Below are 15000 nucleotides of genomic sequence, written 5' to 3'. Positions count from 1 at the left end.
ATGAAGTATCACCTCACACCAGTTAGAATGGGCATCATCAGAAAATCTACAAACAACAAATGCTGGAGAGGGTGTGGAGAAAAGGGATCCCTCTTGCACTGTTGGTGGGAATGTAAATTGATACAGCCACTATGGAGAACAGTATGGACGCTCCTTAAAAAACTAAAAATAGAATTACCATATGACCCAGCCATCCCACTACTGTGCATACACCCAGAGAAAACCATAATTCAAAAAGACACATGCACCCCAATGTTCATTGCAGCACTCTTTACAATAGCCAGGTCATGGAGGCAACCTAAATACCCATCAACAGATGAATGGATAAAGAAGATGTGGTACATATATACAATGGAATATTACTCAGCCATAAAAAGGAACGAAATTGGGTCATTTGTAGAGACGTGGATGAATCTAGAGACTGTCATAATGAAGTAAGTCAGAAAGAGAAAAACATGGCATATTAACACATATATGTGGAATCTAGAAAAATGGTACAGATGAACTGGTTTGCAGGACAGAAATTGAGACACAGATGTAGAGAACAAATGTATGGACACCAAGAGGGGAAAGTGGCCGGGGGGTTGGGGTGGTGGTGGGATGAATTGGGAGATTGGGTTTGACATGTACACTGATGTATATAAAATTGATGACTAATAAGAACCTGCTGTATAAAAAAATATATACAATTAAAATTTTTTAAAAACCAATACAAACATTAAAAATAGTGTTTATGATAAACAATAAAAAGAAACCCAATTAAAAAATAAGCAGAGTATCTGAATAGACATTTCTCCAAAAAAGATATACAAATAACATGAAAAGGTGACAAAATTCATTAATTATTAGACAAATACAAATCAAATCCACAGTGATATATCCCCTCACACACTCTAGGATGGCTACAATAAGAAAGATGGAAAATAACAAGAGATGGAAAAGATGTGCAAAAATTGGAACACTCATACATTGCTGGTGGGAATGTAAAATAGTGCAGCCACTTTTAACAGTCTGGCAGTTCCTCAAAAAGTATAATATAGAGTTACCATGTGACGCAGAAATTACTCCTAGGTATAGACCCAAGAAAACTAAAAAACATGTACATGAATGTGCATATCAGCATTATTTATACAAAAACAGACAAAAAGTAGAAACAACTCAAATTTCCATCAACTGATACGTAGATTAACAAAATGTGGTATATCCACACAATGGAATATTATGCAAGCATAAAAAGTAAGTAAATACTGAGACATGCTCCAACATGGATGAACTTTGAAGACATTATGCTACAGGAAAGAAGCCAAACACAAAAGGCCATATGTTGTATTGTTCTATTTATATGAAATGTACAGAATAGGCAAATCCATAAAAAGAAAGTAAATTAGTGGTTGCCAGGTGGTACGGGGAAGAGGGTAATTGGGTGTGACTGCTAATGGGTATGGGGTTTCTTTTGAGGATGATGAGAATGTTCTGGAATTAGACAGTGTTGATGGTAGAACAATCTTATAAGTATGCTACAAATAACTGAATTGTATACAAGGGTTAACTTTATGGTATATGAATTATATCTCAAAAAAAGTAAATGATTCATACAGACTTTCTGAGACAAATAAAAACTGAAGGAGTTCATTTCCAGCAGAACTGCCCTGTAATAAATGGTAAAACAAGTTCTTCAGGCAGGAGAAAAATGACATACATCAGAAACTTGGATCTATATAAGAAAGGAAGAGTGGAAAAGATGGAATAAATAAAGGTAAAATGAAATATTTTTTCTTATTTTTAATTGATCTAAAGGATAACTGTTAAATCATAGTGATAGTAAAAATGTATTGATAGTAAATGATATGATAGTAAAAATGTATTGGGTGATTATAGCATATGGATCAATGAAATGAATGAGCAATGTCACAGGGACAGTAGGGAGGAATTGGGAATAATCTACTATAAGGTATCTGCATGACACGTGTAGTTATAGTATTATTTGAAGGTGGATTTAGATTATTTTATATGTAAAATCACATATACTATACTAGTTCACAAAGCAAGCCTCACTAAATTTCAAAGAATAGGTATCATACAGGCTAAGATCTCTGACGATAGAGCAATTGAGAAATTCATTAGAAAATTAGTTACCATTCCTGCATATTTGGAAATTTTAAACACACTGTTAAATACTACAGGTCCAAAAATCACAATGGATGTTTTAAAAAATTAGATATTAATGATAATGCCAAACTATATGTCAAAACTAATGGGATGTACCAAAATCAGTATTTTGAAGGAAATGGTTAGCTTTAAATATTATATAAAACTGATGAGTGCCTGAAAATTAATGAGCTACATATCTATTTTAAGTTAGGAAAAGAAGCACAAAACTAACCCAAAGAAAGTAGAAAGAAAGATAAAATAAATATGAGTGGGAATTAATGTAACTGAAAAAAATTTACATAGAGAAAATCAACAAAATCAAAAGTTCAAATGTTTGAAAAAAATACCAAGAAAATAAACAAGCCTCCAGTAAAATTGATTAAGGAAAAAGAGTTAAAGCACAAATAAATAATATTATGAATGAAAAGAGTGGGCATGATTATAGATAAACACTAAAAAGATTTTAAAGTATCGATAATACTATCAACAACCATATGGAAAAAAATCTGAAAAGTTAGGTGAAACGGAATTTGTAAAGAAAATATAATTTACCAAAATGCTGCAGAAAGTTCTGTAAGTTGTAAGGAAATTGAAGGAGTGCTTACAATTTTTCCCATGAAGAAAACATCCGTCTCAGATAATTTTATATGAATATTCTACCAAACTGAAGAAAAAGATCATCTCAAACTTATTTAAACTCTTTTCAAAGTAGGAAAGAAGGAATACTCCCCAATTCACTTCAGAAGACCTGTATAACTCTGACACCGATGCCACATATAGTCAAACTGAGAAAGAAAAATAAGGCCATTTCACTCATGAATACAGAATAAAAATTCTGAACAAAATATCAGTAAATCAAATCCAATAACGTATAAAAATAATACATCCTGACCAAGTTATGTTCCTAATAAGTATGTGAGGACAGATTAATATCTGTAAAAAACTATAAATATTCCTATTACAATAATAATTTTTTAAAGAAAAAATATATAAATATCTCAATAGATACAGACAAAACATTTGATAAAAATCAACATAAACACATGATTAAAAAGCTTCAGTGAATTAGGAATAAAAGGGAACTTCCATACTCTAATAAAGAATATCTACCAAAAATCTTACAGAAAGTGAGAAAATGATAAACATAGAATTCAGAATCGGTAAATGGAGATGGGGATAATGTGGGAAAGAACCACACAGATATAAGTAAATGATTATCAAGGTCCTAATTTTTATCTTGAGTGTGGGCTCCCATGGATCTTTATGCTATTACTAACTGAACAAACAAACATACATGGACCAGTGATGAGGGTATGTCTTAAATCAGTGAGTCTCAAAGTGTGGTTCCTGCAGCATCAGCATCCCCTAGAAACTTGCAAAAAATGCAAGTAATCCAGCCCCACCCCTACTGAATCAGAAACTTTGGGGGTGAGGCCCAGCAACATGTGTTTTAACAAGCCCTCCAGGTGATTCTGATGCAGGCTAAAGATAGAGCACCACTGTCATATACTAAGGATTCAAATGTATCCAAGTGTGAACACCTATAGTCCAATTAACAAAAGAGAAAGCGAAGCTGACAGATGAAGCTATACAGCTGGCTCATGGGAGATGACCGTCAAACTTTCTCATTTAGTTGAGTTTAAACTAGATGAGTGGGATGCTGAACATGACTCCCTTTCTTCATGAGGCCCTGGTAACAAATCTAAAAGGGAGAAAATGAGGCCTATTACACTATTAAAATCAACAGTAATCCTGAACCCTAGAAACTTGTTACACCTCAGTGTTGTGTCACATTTTATTGTGTAGATCCAAAGTCAGAACAACTTTTAGAAAGTAGCGTGACTTCTGCAAATGGGGAGAATAACCTCTAAGAGGTTTTCCTACAGTTTGAAATGAGGGGGAAAAGCACTGATCGGCACAGCACAGGTAACTGGTAGAAAAGTCTAGAGAGGAGAAAGAATGTAGGCTTGAGTGTTGAGAACTACTGGACATTGCTGCCCAAGACAAAGTACAATTTTTGGAGTGTAGTATATCTCTGTAAAAGTCACACTAGAAGCATCTTGTCTTCCAGATAAGAATTATACCTTATGAACCTCTGCCAACTCATGGTCCATCCTTGCAGCCCTCTTTAGAAAACCATCTTTGGTGGTAGTGACTTTTGGTTCTGGAGGTCTGATTCGGGGTTGTGTCACAAAATCTGGGAGACATGACTCAAGTTCGACTAATCCTGTAGGAAGGAAGTACATGTTTAGAATCTGGTGCTTAAATACATCATTTGAAAGCATGCTGTTAATTTTAGTAGCTGTTTGCCAAGTGGTTTCATTTAGAATTATTGATAAGGTGTATCTCATATAATTGAATTGTCCCTGAAATATAAAGGAAATTTCTATAAAACTAACTTATATTCTTGGTGACTTAGATTATAAAATAAGAAATGCATTCTAAAATGAAAACATTGCCCTACAAAAATGTAACATTCCACAATAATAGACAGAAGATTATTGATCATATGAAACATGGCACCACCATTCTAAAGTGGATGTACACCAGGTTATCATATTCAGCTCTGGAGATGGTCAGCAGAGGTGCAAGTTCACTTGTGTGACCATCAACTCATGATCTTGGCCATGTGATACTCCAACCTCTCAAATGAAATTTAAATAGTTTTAAAAAGCCTCTCTTGGACTTTATAACAGGTATAACCCTCTCCACTAATTTATCCCCTACTTATCCATTCCCTTGCCCACTAGTTTTCTGGCATTTCTTCATAAAGAGCTGATTTCATTACATATTTCTTGTTTGCTTCACAAACCTGGTATAAAATCTTTTTCTATTTCATTTTTGCAAAACTTTGATTTTACTGACATTAAACATGTTTAAATATTTAGTAGTTTACTGACTTTACTCCTTAATAAATTGTTGCATAGTGTATCCATTTATTTATTTGGGTCTTAGAAGTTTTTATTGGTTTCTATGAACTCATATTATTAATAATACTAAACATGTAATTGCTATTTCTTGCAAATATTTTAATTTTTGATTAGCTTTTAATCTAAACTGCTATATTTTATATATTTATATTTCTAAGATAATCCTCTTATACTAGACTTGTAATTATGTGAATTGCTTACCTTCATAGGTGTTGAGATAGTGGTTTTTTACTACAAAGTCCTCTGAGTTGTTGTCTGTGAAACGACCAAGGCGAGATAGAGGTCCATAGACCTGTGATGCATAATCAGAATAATCCTTGATGATATTTCTTCTCTCCAACTTCCCTTCTATATTCTTTCCCTTTCCCAAAAGTTTTCTGATTGCTAAAATAAAACATACCTCCATGACTATCTCCAAAATATTGTTCTGAATGGTCCAAATGCAGACTAGTAAACCATAGTTTTATTCACAGGAAGGCTACTGAACTGAATGAATTTCATTATGATCACTCACTGCAGCCAGAACACTTAAAACATAGATCTGACATCTGTGTGATCCAGATTGTCATGAGACAGGTGGCCATGACAGAAGCTGAATCAGCTAGTGTTCTCAATTGGTACTCATCAAAAATCTTTTATAACTGCATTCTAAGCTCTGGGCCAGAAAGAGGTATTCAATGAAAGTTTGTCAAATGAACGAAAGAAACTCAAAGTAACTGAAAACTACATGTTCAATAGAGACTGAGGGAATTATTCTCTCCTAAGAGAATAATTAAAAGGGAAGGAAGACTACAGGTTCTTCAAAAATTTCTGTCCATCTTGGCTAACACCAGAATAAATCAGAATATATCCAAGCTTATAGATTTCAGAATTGTTTGGCAGTCTCAGCTGTACACTGTAGTTTACTCATCTAAGGAGTCAGGCTTACTACTTCCACCTGTTCCTTTTCTTTCAATCCCATCACAGACCCATCCCCTTTTGAAGGCTCTACATCATGCACTCTCAATGGGTGTAAAACAATATGAGATTTTGAAGTCACAATTGAAAGAGGTGGTTGCACTTGCCACTGTTGCCTTTTGGATGTTATTTATATTTGATCCTCAGTGCTTCTGTGTGTGACTTGGGATTTCATAATTACATAAAAATAGTTTACATTTTAATAGTCATTTATAAAAATTAGTCAACCCATCATTGGTTATATCTAGTATTGAAAAGAAAAAACTGTTGACCATATCTAAATGCATACCTAGCACCTAGTTAAGTAAAAAGTCATTTTCTCACACACACACAAAAATTCAGGGGCATATAACAGTGAGAACAGATAACAGGGACCTGACTTATCTGGGGGTGGGGGTCCTTGAACGTCTCCCCTGAGGAAGTGACATTTGAGTTGTGCCTTAGCCTGGGTTCCCCCACAGGCAGAACCTGAGACAAAGGCATGCGTACAGGTAGTTTGTTTGGGAAGGTGATCCCAGGGGGCAAGAGAGAGGGACAGGAGGAGTAAAAAAAAGAAAGTAAGTCAACCCATCACTAGTTATGTCAACTACTGAAAAGAAAAAATGTTGACAGTATCTAAATGCATAGGTGCAGCTAGTTAAAAGTTATTTTCTCACATCAAGAAAAAGTTTAAAAGTTCACTAAAAATAACTTTTAAGGGATTAACTTAATTTTTTGTAATTGTTTTGCTAGGAAAAATATTTTGAATAATTTTTAATGTGATTACATTGCTATTATGTGCATAAACTGCTAATTTGCATATATAAGCGATGCGTTACAATTTTTATAAGTAAATTAATTATATTAAAAGTCACTCAGCAAGTATAGCAAATAAAGCTAAATGCTAATAAGTTAAATTTTCTTAATTTAAATTTAAATTTTTTATTTAGTTATTCTTAATCCTCCACTGACTCCTCTTTTTATGTATAAAGTACAGATATATTTATAGTACATAAACAGATATACAGTATACCTGTGGTATTAAAATTTCATGGCAGGGGGATGAATTGGAAAAAAGATGTCTGAATGTCTTTTTTAGTGGAAACAATGAAAAAAAGGTTGAGAAACAGGGCTCTCTATCCAGGGCCTCAGCCCATGAATATGGGGAGCCTAACACCTACACACACAAACACACACACGCCCCATAATGTCAATAACTTGACTACCTGTTAGAACATAATTACTTGATTTTCTTAGTGAGGAATTTTCCTCCACCCTTCTACTTTTGAGAAATAACTCATCTCCTGTTCCTTATCTATTAACTAACACTAGGACCAAAAAAGAATTATATCACAGTTAAATCAGGTTTGGTCAAAGACCCAAAGCAGAGCCAACTTTTCCATTCTCCTCACGGTTCGTACTGTACCATCACCTGATGCATGTGTGCGGTGAATCTGTGCCAACTTTGCCTCCTTCACCTCCTGCAGTTTAGACCACTGGGCATTCAAGCACGCCATGTTTACTTCATTTTGATTCTCATCACGCTTCTTCAGCAGCTCTTTTAGAACTTCCAGGCGAATCTCCTGCAGTCTTCAAGGAAATCACAAAACATAAAGAAGTCTACAATCTCTCAAATAGGGTGCTCTACTACAGAGAAAGGGAACACTTGCCATAAACAGAAGCTTCTCTTTGGGCTGGTATCATATTCATGTACCTTAAAAAGACCACTCTGGCAAAAGTGTGACAAATGAATTGGGGGTTTGGGGTGGCAACTCAATAGTGAGTCTCTGTATAAGAGGAATATGTATGGGTGTAGTTCTGAAGGACAAAAAAGAGTTTGCTAGGTAGATGGGGTAAAAAAGGGTTCTCCAGGCAGATGGGCCTAAGTGAACAGCGAATGTTTGTGCATAGTTCCAGGTCGACTGGTATTGCTGGAGGGTTAAGTAATAGGAGGAGTGAGAGAAAATGAGGTTGTGGCATGCAGCCTTAAGGGGTGAATGTGAAAATGCCAGCAGCTGACACATATAGATAATTATTCTTCGCTTCCCTTCCCTTCACCTTCACCTTGTTCTCCCAGGACTACCTTGCTTATGTGTACATATGACTTCAAAATTTGTACTTCAGACCAGGTATTTCTGAACCAGAACTTCTATCTACTTGAATCTCCAGCTATATCCCCTGACAACCTCAAAAAAACCTCACTCATTCTATTCCCCCAGAAATCTACCCCTTCTCTTACCTTCTTCCCTCCTCTAATGATTCCTTCTCTAAAACACTTCTTATATCTGTTCCCTAGCCCATGTCTTTGTCACCTCTCTCCTGACTTGGACTCTGGTTGTTAGTCTAGTCTTTCCCCCTTCCAATCTTTGTTCCACATAGTGGTCAACATTTTCCTTTCTAAAATGGAGATTTGAATATTTTGCTCTTACTTAAAAATTTACACAGTAATTTATTCAGTCATTCATTTGTCAAATATTTATGCCAGGCAGGGAATAAACAATGGTGAACAAGATAAAATACGTTGTCTCAAGAAGCACTGTTCTAGTGGAATAGACATATAAACCAACATTTACAACACAGGGAGATACATACCAGGCCAAAAGAATGAAAAGACTCCTGTGGGAGAAGAAATGGCAGAGTGCCTCTTCTAGCACCATTCCCAGTTGATCAAAGGGAAGGAGGGGGATGGTGGGGAAGCCTTCCTTCAGGAGCCATTAACTCAGCGCTTGAGGATAAACAAGGGTTGAGATTTGCCACATTGACAAGGGAGAAGTGCGGCCTCAGCAGAGAGAGCTGAATATTCTACTCAAAAGGACTAGAGACAGGGCTTCCCTGGTGGCGCAGTGGTTGAGAGTCCGCCTGCCAATGCAGGGGACACGGGTTCGTGCCCCAGTCTGGGAGGATCCCACATGCCGCGGAGCGGCTGGGCCTGTGGACCACGGCCGCTGAGCCTGCGCGTCCGGAGCGCGTGCTCCGCGACGGGAGAGGCCACAGCAGTGAGAGGCCCGCGTACCGCAAAAAAAAAAAAAAATGACTAGAGACAGAGCAAACATGTTATACTGGTGGAGGTTCTCAAAGTGAATATGCATGGGAGAGTAGGGAAACAGTGACAAGTAAATACAGGGAGGTAGGCGTTTTTAAAAATAAGCACACACCAACAGTCCCCTTTCTTTCTAGAGTTGGAAATCCTAGGTTCAATTCTCAACTTCATCACTTACCTCAGCCTCTTCAATCATAAAATGGACATAATAATAGTATCCATCCCCTAAGGTTGTTGTGAACATTAAATGAGTGAATGTACACAGCATGCTAGAACAGTTCTCAAACTTGAGCATACATCAGATAACCTGGAGGACTTGCTATGACACAAATTGCTGTGCCCCGCCCCCTGATTCAGTAGGTCTGAGATGGAACCTGAGAATTTGCATTTCTAACAAGTTCCCAGGTAAGTGCTGATGCTACTCATCTGTGGACCACACTCTGAGCACTACTGGCTTAGAACTTAGCTCAAGCATGAAATAAGCACTCTGTAGGTGTTGAATGCTTTATGAATATCATCATTATCATCTCCATCACCACCATCATCAATATTATCATCTACCTGATAACTTTTTACTCATCCTTCTGCATACAGCTCAGAGGCTACCTCATCTCAGTAATTTTCCCAAATACCTACTAAATATCTGTTAGTTCTCAAACAGAACTAACTGTTCTCCTGCCTGGGCTCCCCTAGCTCTTTTTGTATAGAGCAGCACATCACCTGAAGATCCTGCCTGTGAGTTATTGGTTTTAAGGTCTTTCACTCCATCCCCACCCACCTGCCCCCCTTCCACCCCTCACCCCCTGTTCCAATGGTCCATAAGGAGCTCTGTCAGGGTAAAGCAGTTTCCTGTTTCCAGTCCTGAGGAGGGACTCAAAATATATTTATTAAAATTAACCTCAGTTTAACCAAAGTACTCATGTTCTCAGGTGATATCTTCATTCTGGCCAGATACATTTTTAATGTTCTTAATGTCCTTCTGACAAGAATATTCCTCTTCAAATTGCAGCAATAAATTTAAATTTCTGCAGACCGGATTGAGTATGTGACACCTACTCTGCCCCAAACACTATTTTCTATTAAATTGCAAGCTTTTAACCAAACATCACAGTCTGCATTCAGGGTTAATCAGAAGGTGTTGCAAAAAGATAAACATATTTTGAATTCAGAACCACACTGAATCCCTAACTCTATTGGCCCCTAGCTTGCTTGCGTGTAAGCACACTGTCAGGGGCTTGGTAGTACTTCTGTGAGCAATGAAGTACCTCAGCACAGCCTGGAACAGATGGCACCCTCAAACTTCCTTTCCTTTCCTTCTTGCTAGGGAGCTGTAATTTTTTGGTCCTCATCATTTCTACATATTCCAGAGACAACCACATTACTGAAAATACATCAGTTAAAATGACTGAAAATTCAACGAGAAATACCTTAGCATATTATTACTTATGTACTATGAGCTCATCTCTTAATTGAAAAGTTCCACTGTTTGTCTTTTAAACAGAAAAATGCCTCATTGGCTATAGCTAGAACCCAAGGTGTACTGACGGTGAATCCAGTACCGGGGGAAAGAGATGGGGTCAGCCAAGAGGCTGTTTGATGGATAGGAAGAGGGCCAAAGTCTAGGGACCGTGGCACTGGGAATGAACAGAAAAGGACAGTTTGAAAGACATTTTGCAGAAATCAGTGGGATTCTAGGTAAGACCCTAAAGAGAAAAGGGAAGAGAAGAATCAGAGATGCCTTGAGGAATTGTTTAAATTTGGGTTCCACACTGAACTACACACAAAAAGAAGGCATTATACATTTTTATATTATTGGGGAGAAAATTATAGAGCTATTGCTCCTGAAGCCCAATTTCCTAACTCTACAGATTAAGGATTGCTTTTAAACCCATACATTTGGGTAAACTCTCTATAGGTTAAAAGTATTAACATTAATCCCATCCGTGCAGAAGCAATTATCTGGGTGATTAAGAACCTACTTTTCGATCTCCTGCTCTCTGAAGGCCCACTCCTTCCTCTCCATGGCATTCATCCTCCTCCTCCTCTTCTCAAACTGGGAGGTGTCACTCAGAGGGGGGAGAGTGGCTTCCCAAGCACGCTTCTCCCGGGCACGTTCTATCATCTCTACCTCAGCTTGTCCTGCCGGGAGACCTCGACCTGGAAGATGAAGCAGAACACTTTAGAAACACACAGACAAACTCATGTACCTACCAGTATTTAATTTACTCCCTTTCAGTTCCTGTCCTCTTTAAATTCAAGGGTTATGACAGGATGAAATGATATCAGGATACATCTCCAGATGTGCCTCAGAGTTTATTATCTGCCCTGCACTGTCTCTTGTTAACAATTCAGCCAGAAGACATTTTAGTTACATGTAAGATGCTAGAAAGTATTTGAAGACATTAGGTGATTATGAAATAATCACACCTTGGAATGTCCTCTATTGGAAAAATCCATATTTTGAAATACAAAGAAATATCAAAATAACTTGCAGAAAGGTCATAGTTAGTATGTGGTGAAACTCAGAATTTGCAAATGGCAATCTGACCCTTATGGTCTTTTGTATTACACTATACTCCCTCTCTAATAAAAACAAACATGAACTATACAGACAAGCCCACAGCTAATATCACACTCAACAGTGAAAGGCTAAAAGCTTTTCCTCTAAGATCAGGAAAAAGAAAATGGTGCACTCTCTCACCACTCCTATTTACATAATACTGGAAGCCCTAGCCAGAGAAATCAAGCAAAAAAAAAAAAAGAAAAAGGCATGCAAATCAGAAAGGAAGAAGTAAAATCATCTCCATTTGCAGATGACATGATCTTATGTAGAGAAAACTCTAAAGACTCTATCAAAAAACTGTTAGAACTAATAAATAAATAAAGTTGCAGGATACAAAATCAATACATGAATATCAGTTGTATTTATACACACTAACAATATCTATAAAAGAAATAAAACTATTCCATTTACAATAGTATCAAAAACAATAAAATTCTTAGGAGTAAATTTAACCAAGGAGGTGAAAAATCTATACGGTGAAAACTATTAAAACATTGATGAAAAAAATTAAAGAAGACACAAGTAAAAAACATATATATATCCCATGTTCATGGATTGGAAGAACTAATATTTTTAAAATGCCCCTACTACGCAAAGCCATCCATAGATACATCCCTATCAAGATTCTAGTGGTGTTTTTCACAGAAATAGAAAAAACAATCCTAAAATTTATACGTAACCATAAAAGACCCATATAGCCAAAGCAATGTTAAGAAAGAACAAAATTGGAAGAAACACACTTCCTGATTTCAAACTATATTACAAAGCTACAGTAATCAGAACAGTATAGTACTGGCATAAAAACAGACACACAGAGCAATGGAACAGAATAAAGAGCCAGAAGTAAACCCATGCATGCGTAGTCAACTAATATTTGACAAGGGAGTCAAAAATAGTCAATAGGGAAAAGACAGTCTCTTCAATAAGTGGTGCTAGGAAAACTGGGTATTCACATGCAGAAGAATGAAACTGGATCCTTATCTTACATTTTTCACAAAAATTAACTTGAATGGATTAAAGACTTAAATGTAAAACGCTTAGAAGAAAAGATAAGGGAAAAGCTCCTTGATATTAGTCTTGGCAATGATATTTTGGATATGACACAAAAAGCACAAGCAACAAAAACAAAAATAAACAAATTGGACTACATCAAACCAAAAATCTTCTACACAGCAAAAGAAACAATCAACAAAATGAAAAAGCAACCTATGAAATGGGCAAAAACATTTGCAAACCATATATCTGATAAGGGGTTATATTCTAAATATATTAGGAACAGATATTACTCAAAACAAAAAACAATGTGATTTTAAAATGGGCAAAAGACCTGAATAGACACTTTCCCAAAAAAGATATAGAGATGGCTAACAGGTACATGAAAAGGTGTTCAACATCACTAATCATCAGGGAATTGCAAATCAAAACTACAGTGAGATATCACCTCATGCCTGTTAGAATGGCTATTATCAAATAGAAGAAAGAGGACGCTCTCCTCTTCCAAGATGGACTGCATTCTGCCTATGGAATGTGTATCTCTGCTTTCATTTTACTATGGTTTAATTCTTTCTTGTGAGAAGCCACAGACCCTCACTTGGTGGCCTGTCCCAGGAACTCACCCAAGACCTGGGACATGACCACCCTCTTCAAGCCCCATTTTCTTGTAACCTCTTTACAAAGGATATTAATAAATCCACTTCTTACCCCAAAAAAAAAAAAAAAAGACAAGCAATAACAAGTGCTGGCAAGGATGTGGAGAAAAGGAAACCCTTGTGCACTGTTGGGGGGAATGTAAATTGGTACAGTCATTATGGCAAATAGTTCCATAAGAATTCCATAGAGGTTCCTCAAAAAATTAAAAATAGAATGACCATATGATCTAGCAACTTCCCTTCTGGGTATATAGCTGAAGGAAATGAAATCACTACATCAAAGAGGTATCTGCACCCCATGTTCATTGCAGCATTATTTACAATAGTCAAGACATGGAAACAGCTGAAGTGTCTATCGGCAGATTAATGGATAAATAAAGTGATATATATAAGGCGATATATATATATATATATATATATATATATATATATAGTGATATATATATATTCATTCACAAAAAAAGAAGAGAATCCTGCCATTTGTGATGACATGGATGAAACTTGAGGGCATTATGCTAAGCAAAATAAGTCAGTCAGAAACAGATAAATACTGTATAATCTCATTATATCTGGAATCTAAAAAACTGAATTCATAGAAACAGAGAGTACACTGGTGGTTGCCAGGGGCAAAGTGGTGGGAGAAATGGGTGAAAGTGGTCAAAGGGTACAAACTTTCAGTTATAAGGTGAATAAATTCTGGAGAGCTAATGTACAGCATGCTGACTACACTTGACAAAACTGTATTGTATACTTGAACGTTGGTAAGACTGAATCTTAAATGCTCTCACCACACACACACACACACACACACACAGAGTAAATATGTGGGGTGATGGATGTGTTAACTACCCTTATTGTGGTAATCATTTTGCAATATATATGTGTACCAAATCATCATGTAGTACATCTTAAACTTACACAATGTTACCTGTCAATTATGTCTAAATGAAGCTAGGAAAAAGAACTATACATAAAGAAAATATAGTATTATTTTTAATTTAATATTTACATATGTGATATTTTACTATAAATATTCTGTTACTTGCTTTTTTTATTCAGCTTTGTTTTGGGAATCTGGCCACGCCAATATATAGAGACGTAATTTCACTCTTCCATTGTAGGACTCTACCACAATTTAAGCTATCTGCTCAAATTGACATTTAGATTGATTCTAATTTTTTTTTTTTTTGTGGTACGCGGTCCTCTCACTGTTGCGGCCTCTCCCGCTGTGGAGCACAGGCTCCGGACGCACAGGCTCAGCGGCCATGGCTCACAGGCCCAGCCGCTCCGCGGCATGTGGGATCTTCCCAGACCAGGGCACGAACCCGTGTCCCCTGCATTGGCAGGCAGACTTTCAACCACTGTGCCACCAGGGAAGCCCTGGTTCTAATTTTTTGATTACACATAATAATGCTGCAACAAACATCTAATACTGTCTCATTATGCCCATGTATGAATTTCTCTAGGAACCTTAGAAGGATCTAGAGCCTAGCAACTAATCACAAAATACAATCATTTAAAATATTTCTGAATATTGCCAAATTTGCCTCCACAAAGCATATTTTTTCTCAAGCTTTCTGAGATTCTCCTGACCCTCTTCCACAGTCCATGCTACCTAGTCTCAGCTGCTTTTCACAGTCCTTACAAGTATTTAGTGGTTCAAAGACTCATATATGTGTGAGTTTCACTGAGAATGGAATTTGTTCTTGGGAGTTGTTCTTTTAGAGTTGT

At 36.7% G+C, this 15000-nt stretch overlaps 1 protein-coding gene across 3 annotated transcripts in view; it reads right to left on the bottom strand.

Annotated features, from left to right (window-relative positions):
• Positions 1-15000, bottom strand: part of CFAP91 (cilia and flagella associated protein 91) — a 149864-nt gene that overhangs the window by 89923 nt on the left and 44941 nt on the right. For all 3 annotated transcript variants that reach the window (XM_022561242.3, XM_030760826.2, XM_089910577.1), the window contains 4 exons: positions 11037-11214; positions 7450-7607; positions 5283-5465; positions 4236-4378 (listed from right to left, as the gene is read on the bottom strand). In XM_022561242.3, coding sequence (XP_022416950.1) covers positions 4236-4378; positions 5283-5465; positions 7450-7607; positions 11037-11214 — 662 coding nt within the window. The remainder of the gene's footprint in view (positions 1-4235; positions 4379-5282; positions 5466-7449; positions 7608-11036; positions 11215-15000) is intronic.

The sequence above is a fragment of the Delphinapterus leucas genome, chromosome 4 (genome assembly GCF_059928025.1).
Source record: "Delphinapterus leucas isolate spDelLeu-1000000601 "Yukka" chromosome 4, BTC_Dleu_Yukka2, whole genome shotgun sequence".
Lineage (NCBI taxonomy): Eukaryota > Metazoa > Chordata > Mammalia > Artiodactyla > Monodontidae > Delphinapterus > Delphinapterus leucas.
The sequence above is the reverse complement of the archived record's forward strand: the minus strand, read 5'-3'. Positions and strand labels throughout refer to the sequence as shown.